Source organism: Atractosteus spatula, chromosome 3, assembly GCF_055471065.1.
Source record: "Atractosteus spatula isolate fAtrSpa1 chromosome 3, fAtrSpa1.hap1, whole genome shotgun sequence".
NCBI lineage: Eukaryota > Metazoa > Chordata > Actinopteri > Semionotiformes > Lepisosteidae > Atractosteus > Atractosteus spatula.
This window is the reverse complement of record NC_142708.1, coordinates 73,546,931-73,556,595: the sequence shown is the minus strand read 5'-3', so window position 1 is coordinate 73,556,595 and position 9,665 is coordinate 73,546,931. Positions and strand designations below refer to the sequence as shown.

Below are 9,665 nucleotides of genomic sequence, written 5' to 3'. Positions count from 1 at the left end.
TAAAACATCAATATTGAAGAGGAATTAAGGGATGATAATAGTACTCAGCTAAATTACCTTACTTTTACCCGAATAATCCACTTTTTTAGCGATTCAAGCAGTACAATATAAGAGATGGTTCGGTAACTGTCTACAACTTTCAAAAACACTAACAATGTGGAGATATTAAGTAACTTCTACGGGGTAAAACACTTAATCAGAATTCAGATAACTGGTATTCGTGCCAACAAACCAAATACACCCAAAGAGTAATAGCAAAGTGTACTACTGGTATCCCCACGTAGAGCTACAGCAACACGAAACTGACCCCCTCTGGCGGCCGTAAATTATGTTTTCCACAATTTTGTTTTTGGGGGGGTTAAAAACGAATATTTTCGTTTCGCTAATATCGCGCTGACGGTTTCGCCGTGCCACGACATGACACAAAACCGATTCCATGTCATGACTGGAAATGTCGCCCCAGCTAACACGGGCCTGTTCACCGAGGGCGAAAGCAAAACCTCGCTCGCCGGCTCCCCGCGGCCGGGAAGAGCCGGGCTGCGCTTCTGGTAAACGGAGGTCTGACACAGAGCCTCCCAGAACGAATGAGTTAACCGTGAAATCACATCGCGGCTCAGAAAACACCCCGGTTCCTAACCATGAATCACTGGTTTCTTTCAACGATGAGAACAGAAACGACGATTAATCGATTATTCCTGTCACTGCGGCTCAGCCGCTTATTAAAGGTTTTTAAGGGCTGAAAACGGTAACAATCACACCCAACTGCTGCTGCTCACGAATGTGAACGGGGTTATAGTCTGTGTGGACTGAACACACCTCTGTCCATAGACTGAGATAGTTTTAGACATGGCACGCACGTCCCTGCATGTATATATCCAAGTTGTATCTGTCTGGCTACCACGCAGGTAGCCACATTGATACAGTTTCTTGATCATTTCTGCTGAAACTGACACAGTCCGTCCAGCTGTCCAACAGAATACAAACAAACCCGAGTGACGTGACGTGACGCGACGCTGGGAGTGCCGCCGCTCAGCGGGGCAGGAGGTGGAGACTCAGTGGATTGTACAGTATATAAGCCACGCAGCCACAACTTCAAGTACTGCGCAGCATATAAAGTACTATTTAACAGTACAGGAAAGTAGCCTGCAGATCTTCCTTTTTTTATTTTCCAGGGTAACAAAAATACAATCCCAAGATGTCTGATGTACTCGCCGAGGAAACGCTTTTGGTAAGAAAGCCGTTCTGTCTACTGTATTTCTGTTGTTAACTGAACTTAAAAAAGCCTTAGGAGCACCAGTTGTGGGGGTACTACTGCTATTCTCAAAGGGATCAGCATTCATTTACACTCGGGGAAACGCTGCAAGTGGATTCGCTTCTACCGTAAAATCGAATAAGAGTTTGTTGTCGTGAGTCGCTTTCAGTAATTTTAGAAACTCGTCTTTTGTACTGTACAGGCTGGAGTGTAGGGCTTGAGCTTCACAGGGAACTAGCAGAGGTTTAATTCAAGGCCGAAGAGGGGAAAAGTTTTAGCGGCGGAGGCTTTTACAAGAACGTCGGGAGGAGAAAAGTGTTATTGCCTTTTCAGCGTGGAATTAACGTCTACCTGGGTTCAGTGTATACAGGATAAACGTATTAAACTAGTGTTTATTGCGGGTCTTAAAAAAGGTTTTTCCCAAAGACACGGCTATAGACTATTTCTAACAGCTTTCCAGCGAGATGGGTTTTACAACAGAGCCGCGACTCCAACAAAGCGTTTTAAGTTTAAACTTGTCCACATACAGCATGAAACGTGTTCCCCCCCCCCCCCCAGGTGAATGGAAATGTATGTTTAACCGCAGACACTACAGAAGCGTGACAGTCACATTCGGGCTCATCCGCTTTTGCTGTGATGTGATATTTTCAGACCTACTGTATTTATCAGTTGTTGTTTGTTTTTTTTTCCCCCTCAAACAGAATTTGTTGAACATGAGTTTGGAGGAGTCCTTCTGTCAGAAACCAATTAAGCAAATGGCACTTCGTCGCAACCTGTCAACCTCCACACAACCCTCCGCGACACACTACGGGACCGACGCCTTTAGCTCCGAGCAGCTGAGCGACATTGGAGGCTGGCCGGTAGAAAGTCTGTGGAGTAAAACCTCCCCGACTCGGGGCTTGAACACTTTCAGATCCGATCGCTCCATGAGCCTGACGGAGGGCAGTATCCAGGGTTTAGGCAGAACCAGGACCCCAGAGGTACCCCCTCCGCCTGGCTTTCCTCCTCTCAACGCCTCGGCGCTCTCCAGCCGCTACAAGACCGAGCTGTGTCGCAGCTACCAGGAGAACAGGACCTGCAAATACGGCAACAAGTGCCAGTTCGCCCACGGAGAGGCAGAACTCCGTGGCCAGTACCGCCATCCCAAGTACAAAACCGAGGCTTGCCGCACCTTCTACAATTTCGGCTACTGCCCTTACGGATCCCGCTGTCACTTTATCCACGAGGAGAAGCCGTACTCCGCCGCTCTGCAGCAGGGGACCCCGGCCCCTGACGGTCAGCAGCCGCGCCTGTTCCGCCAGAGTGTCAGCTTCGGCGGTTTCCCCGGCTCCAGGAGCTCCCCTCCCCCGACTCTGCAGGACCCCCTGGGCTTCACCCGGGCGCCCTCTGTATCCCCGCCTCCAGCCGACCTGCTGTCGCCGGTCTTCAGCGAAGCCGGTGGCCCCTCCTTGAAGAGCGCCTTCCAGTTCTGCCAGAGCCGCCCGAGCCTGAGCGACATCCACAGCATCCCCCACATCGTGGAGCCCCAGAAGTCCGCGTGTTGCGTGTGCGGACACGGCAACGGCTTCCAGGCCGCTGTGGGCAAAGCCAACGCCAAGGAAGACCAGAACGGCCCTTACACCCCGCTGCCCAAACTTCAGCGCTTCTCCTCCGAAGACTCGCTTTCGGACCGGGAAAGTTACAGTAGCTCCGGCAGCATGAGCGGTTCGGAGTCGCCCACTTTCGACAGCATCGGGTCCAAGCGCCTCTCTGTGTTTGCTCGCATGTCTCTTTCCGACTAAAACGCACAAGTTTAAAAAAAAAAAAGATATCCCCAAGAGACATTTCCGGTATCTAATCTAAACGGACCTTGGAGATAAGATACATTAAAAATTAGAATATGATGCGCAGAAACACTTTATTTATATTTATAATTATTTTTGCTCAGTGAATATTTGGTACACATTCTTACTGCAAACCAAAGCTCTATTTTTATAATGTATATTATCTTTTCTATCAAAGTGGTCTTCCATTAAAATGCCTTATTTAAATGCATATCTTTTTTTAATCAACACAGCGTTCATAATTTGTTACTGACCATAAAGCTGTTAGGGCGGTTTTTAATTCAAGAAATACCTCTGTTCTTTCATATTCTTTCCAGAGCTTATCAAACCGAGTCAGGGTTCCAGTTTTTCTAACCTGTCAAGAAAGAAAACGCTTTCTGTGTAAAAAAAAAACAAAAACTTTTTTTTTCTTTCCTGTAAATTTAATATCAGTATTTTTGAGATATGAAACCATTAATGTGACAAACTTGAAAGAAAATATCCACTATTTTCTGCACTTTAAAATTCATTATTGGGAGATTCTCTGCATGTAGCATTTTAACAAAGCTTTATATATTTTTTTTTACCGAATAAGCAATATGTTCCACGTGAGTCTGTGTGTATACACACAGACATAGGAACAAGACCAACCTCTGATTAATATGTGCCATTTATAGTCCTAAAGATGACAATTACAAAACTTATGCATTGACATATACTTAGAATGTTTAAGTTACTGTTTCTGCTTGTAATGCTTTTCATTGTGTATTGAATCATTTTATGGCCAATGTAAGGAGATGCAATAATGTCAACTTTTGTGTGTAAGAGGCATATATATATATTTTGAAGCTACAGGTTTGTGTTGTATAATGTGTGTCAACTCTGCCAGGGACTTCATACTAGAGTTGGCTCATCCATTGCCAGGGAAAACAGTTAGAACAATGCAGTACTTCCTTATAATTGTTTGTTTGTTCTATGTATGTGTTAAGACTGCTAACTAATATTTATTATACTTATTTATTGAAAAAAAATTACATTTTTTTTTTACTTATTTATCAAACAATAAAACTGTTTGGACTCACTATATGTGTGATACAAATGTTGCTAATGGAAGTGATTTTTTTTTTAAAAATTATGTAATAATAAAACAATAAATGCTCAAAAGCTGATTCAGTGCCTCTCAAGGTGACATTGATAATCCAAGCAGTATGACTGAAAAGTGCTGTTTTGTCCCTTGTCATAAATTCAAGAAGATGCCAGAACAGGAAGTCGCATTGTAGAAGCTAGCCAACAAAAAACACCACTCACAATTAGCCAATCAGTGAATAGCCTACTCCTTCTGTATAGTGGTGGACCCAGTGTAATGTCCCTTGTCTAGTTAATATGACCCAGACATGTGCTACCGCTACATCTTAACACGTATTAAATTGTTAATTAAGTTAAAGATAATTGGTTGAAGTTCCTGCTGTATGGAAAAAGACCTACCCAAGACACCTAAAGCAATAGACACCAGACACCTAATGCAATGGCTCTGTGCATTCAACATTGCATCTGAAACAACAGAGCGGGATTGATAAAGAATGTTAGTGTTGTCCACTTATTGCACAGATGGAAAAACCTGCCAACCCCAAAGCCCCCATGATTAGATTAAAAAAATTCCAGATTTCTTTACTCCTAAATCAGATTTTTCAAATGTTATGGTATGGTCACCTAAATTACCTCCTGATGTTTAAAGCAGGAAAAAAAACAGTGCCAGGTGAGATGCCACCAGTTATTAATGACTTAATAGCATAACTCCCAGGTGTTCAAGCACAATCAATATGGATATTTGCTCAAGTCCCTCCTAAAATAAATAACGTTATGAAAAACAGGAGAGCTCTACTTAACTCACTGCAGAATGGAGATCTGAAACACTTAAGAATATAAGAAAGACTAGACATGTGAGGAGTGTATTCAGCGGACCAGGCTTAGTTGGCTACTAATAACTGATGGTTCCATGCTGAAAAGAGAAGAAACACAAGGCTCCACAGCCGAAATGTTGTGTTTCTTTTCTTCTCTTTTCAGCCTGGAATAAACCTGTACTTATTTCCTTTGTTTCTACAAAGGACCACAAGGTGTCAGTTTAAACTAGGCTTTCTTGTTCCAGACTCCCACAACTCTTTGTGTAAAGAATCGCCTGTTTTCTGTTCTAAATGCACTTCTGCTTTCTACAGGTGTCCCCGTGTCCCCTGGTTCAAGTTTCACTGTCAACCCTGAACAAGTCCCTTGGGTTGATTTTATCAACACCATTGATTATTCGGAGTCGCTGAATCAAATCTCTAATTAGTGTTCAATTCTAGTCTGTGCAAGGCTAGAGATTCAGTTGTCTGTAAAAAGATATTATATTACAGGCCTGGGAATGCACCTAGCTGCTCTGCTCTGGACTGATTCCAGTTTTTCAAAACAGGGTAACACAAACTGTACTGAACTTTACTGTACACCCGAAGAAGGCTCCACAGCTGAAACGTTGTGTTTCTTTTCTTCTCTTTTCAGGATGGAATCAACCTTTACTTGTTTCTTTGCAATTATTCATGCAGCCACAGCTACCTGCTTGAATACTTTTCTGAAGAGGTCTTTCTAGTGCACTGCGCACTTTGCAAGTGGATAGAAAAGGGTATTGCAGGAAGACATCACTGTTTGAAACAAGGTTTATGGTCTTTGGGTGAACAGGGTATTTCTGAATGAAAATCTTTTGATGCCACCAGAGATGACAAAAGAGGGGGGATTCACACAGTCAGAGCTGGTCAGCTGTAGACGATTCCTACCTGTCTTTGTGGGATTAAAAAGGGCGGAGTGGTGGCTCTGCAGCTCAGGATCTGTGCTTGTGGCTGGAAGGTTGCCAGTTTGTATCCTGCAGCCAACAGAGGAATCCGACTCCATTGAGCCCCTGAGCAAGGCCCTTAACCTCAACTGCTCCAGGGGAGCTGTATAACTGGTTGACCTGCACTCTGACCCCAAGCTTCTCTCCCTGTCTGTGTGTCTCATGGAGAGCAAGTTGGGGTCTGCGAAAAGACAAATTCCTAACACAAGAAATTGTATATGGCCAATAAAGTGATCTTATCTTAAAGGAGAGGGAAGCAATTTGCCCTCACCCAAAGTGAACTAGCAATTAAACAAAAATGGTTAAGACTGTGTCATTTTTTATTAAAAAATAAAAAAGAAATTGCTGCTTGAATTTTCACCAGTATCATAGGATGTGGAAACCAATGCCTCCAAAACCACAAGAGCAGCAGCTCTCCCAGCTTCCACCACTCCAGAGTGGCCCAGGGACATCGGAATGACAGTCCTGGGAATAAAGTACAGTCCTTCCCACACCCCTTTTCCAATTCCTTAAACGAAGAACTCCTCTTTCCCTGTAACACTTTGCAGCGAGGATGGAGTTTACAGTGCTCATCACCTTCTGAGCATGAGAGAATGAAGTTTGGTCACTAAGAGTTTTAAATGTAACTTTGAGACGTTACAAGGCAAAGACTACAGGATCTCACATAACACAATCAAAAACACTGCAGCCTCTTCCCGCATGCCAGGGCCTCTGGACCCAGAAGCCTGTCTATATGATGGGCCATATTCATGACACTGGGTTTGGAAAAACAGCGTCAGAACTCCTTACTCCAGCCAACACAACCCACCAGCGCACATTAATCACACATTCAGATACCTTGAAATTACGCTTGCAGAGCTAACAAAAAGGTTGTAACAAACCATTAAAAAAAAAACCAGTGAATTCACTGATGTATGATGGTAGGAAAGACTTCAGAAGATCTAATAAAATTGTACCAAGTGTCTGGATTTCAACACGAGATGAACATCATGAATATCTCTGATGGCACAGAGGGTGATTCTTGTGTGAATTAGCTGTGCTGTGCTGAACAAAAGTCAAAATATGATGAAAAACATTTGCAAAGGGAACCATATAAGATACAGCTCTGGCAGGTTCACAAAACATCTTCTGCCTTTACTTCTTTAGGGATACTATGAAATTCAATTTTTCTTCAGGAAAACATTTCAATTAGATCTATTCTCTACTATTCATTTAGACCAAAATATTCTTGTACAGGGTGGTCATAATATTTGCACAATACAACACAACTCATAACACAGCCACAGCTGCAACCTGCAACAGCCCAGGTGATCTGACTGTGGCTCATCTCCATGCAATTTACTGTACGCCTCCCTCATAGCTAGCAATAAAACAAAAATGGTTACGCCCGTGTCCTTTTGTTTACTAAAAGTTATTTAAAAATTGCTGTTTGAATTTTAACCAGTATCATAGGATGTGGTTAACAAAGCCTCCACAACCACAACAGCAGCCACGTGTGCAACAGATGAGGGAAAAAACAAATATTTCTTTTATTGTTCAAGTGATATAGCAGGAAAGTGAAAAGCATTTCTTTTCCACTTTGAGACTGTGCTGCTTAGCAATGGAAGGGGCTTGTTTCCAGTGCCCCCCCATGCCCTGTAGTGTGTAAAATCACTTACACTCGTCCTTCTCAGCCCCTCATTGTCTTGTCTGCGGAGGCCGACAGATGTTGAAGAGTTATCGTTTTCTAGACCACATGAACGAACGTTACTAATGATCTGAGGGTTCTTTTAATTTTTGTTTTTTCACACACAAAATGAACAAGAATAAGAATACATATTGCTGTGCTATATCCTCCCCACCATCAACCATCAGTGGTACTCCCACCAAGTTTCCTTCTTAAGAACCTCTAAAATGAAGTCCGACGTCTACAACAAACCCTGCGTGCAATATGATTCTGACTGTCACCATCTTCCACCATCCCCTCCTCAGCACCTAGGACCTGAGCAGTACAGAACTCCACATACATAATGCCACCGAACAGCAGGATCCCAGGATGTCAGGGGATGGAATGCTTAAGCTCCACATGGAGCACCAACATCTTTTCATCCGCAGAGAGACCTGCCTACAGGAGCACTTGGAAAATGCAGTTTAGATTTTTACCATAGAAGAAAGGGGCATCAGCTCCTAACCAGAGGACTGAGGGTTGAAATCTCCACCTGGGACTGCTGTTGTGCCTCTGAGCATGGTGTTTCATTCATATTGCTTCAGTAAAATGGTCAGTTGTGCAGAAGTATCCAAAAGGTAAGCTGATTTGTATAATCTCCATGTCAAATCAATTAATAAATATCTCCAAACCACTAATAGAAACAAAAATGGGTAAAAATGTTGTTAACATCTTTTGATTGTTATTGAAAAGTTTTCACAAAATGTGCTAGCAAAGTAAGAACTAGTAACGGAACTGACAAGAATAAAAGTTCTTTTGCGAACGGACTCTGATGTAATTGAGAGCTAAGGTTCCAAAAGAAGGCACACAGTGTGCAAATACTGCACACGTCACATGCAGCCCCTGGAAGCACTGGAATTCCCAGGAAGCCCGGAGAGGGTTCCAGGATTTTCACTCCCTGTCTAAAATGTTCCAGAGTTCCTCCCTTCCCACTCACTTTCTGCCTAGATATGGGACAGAGGTTTTTCTCGACCGAAAAACCCCCCAACAAATTCAACAGAAACGGCACAGTGAGGCTCATATCCCTAGCCATATTTTAACAGGGCGAAACAGTGAAAAAACTGAGAGATGATACACGGAAAACTCTGCCTCTTTGGCAGTCATTAGGAAACCTGGCCGCGAAACAAGTGAAAAAAGGGAGGGGTGATAGTGTGAAAACTGTGCGCTCTCTCTTTGGTTGTCATTAGGATAGCTGGCCGAAAACTGCAGCTTAGCTCTGGCTTTGAAGTGTCACACAGCAGTACAGAGCAGGACACATGGCATGGTCCACTGCTGCTGATAAGCCCACTGTAGCCAGAGCCATGTATCACAGATTATTGTAATGGAAAATGAGAATGGGTTAATGCAGAAAAGGGCACTGAGGTCCTGACGAGTCAAAAGCAGCTGGCATGCCTGTGATCTATGCAAGGCTTCTGAGCCCACTCCATGCAGGCATTTCGATCAAACAGCAGTGGTCGGCATGATTTTTTAGTGCCCTGCAATTCCGGTCTTCATGATACCTGATGCGCTTTCTCACTCCTCTGAACTGTCTGCATGGCAGTGCGAAATTTCTTTCCTGACCATTAGGCTCGGTAATCAGTGAGCAAACAATCCCAGATTTTTTTCCCCCCTGTCTTGGACAAACATTTGCTCAGAGTGGGCAGCAGTAACTATTTCACTGCTGCCCCCAGCTGAACACAGAGGGCTGTTTGTTCTCAGGACAGGACATGTCAGGACAGGGGTGGGGTGGGGGGGAGCAGCCACAATTGTTAATGAAAGAATCATTAACCATGTCTGCTTTGATTTTTTTTCCTCACTGCCGTGCATAAAGGAAAACACTGTTCATTCATTCTTTTAATTGAGGAAAACTTCTTGCCATGATTAAACAAAAAGGGGGTAAATCATTCTTTTACTTCAGGCTTTATTGTCTCTCATGGGCGATGGCAGGGGGGTACAGGTGAAACCAGACATGAGTTGCGGTTTATGTAACAAGAGAAGCATTGACCTCATATAATTACCTAATTTGTTTTTTCTTACTTGTTCTGTTTCTGTCCTAGTGCCTGAAAG

The 9,665-nt window shown here is 43.4% G+C and overlaps 1 protein-coding gene across 1 annotated transcript; it reads left to right on the top strand.

Annotated features, from left to right (window-relative positions):
• The first annotated feature begins 1,041 nt into the window (after positions 1–1,041).
• Positions 1,042–4,220, top strand: LOC148838719 (mRNA decay activator protein ZFP36). Its single transcript, XM_088911845.1, has 2 exons — positions 1,042–1,228; positions 1,954–4,220. Exons 1-2 carry the CDS (start codon positions 1,196–1,198, stop codon positions 3,031–3,033), a joined length of 1,113 nt encoding a protein of 370 aa, XP_088767971.1. The 5' UTR covers positions 1,042–1,195; the 3' UTR covers positions 3,034–4,220.
• The last annotated feature ends 5,445 nt before the right edge of the window (positions 4,221–9,665 follow it).

Coding starts and splice junctions, on each gene's coding strand:
- LOC148838719 (XM_088911845.1), top strand. CDS start 1,196: ATGTCTGATGTACTCGCCGAGGAAACGCTTTTG. Junction 1,229..1,953: donor TCGCCGAGGAAACGCTTTTG/GTAAGAAAGCCG, acceptor CCCCTCAAACAG/AATTTGTTGAACATGAGTTT.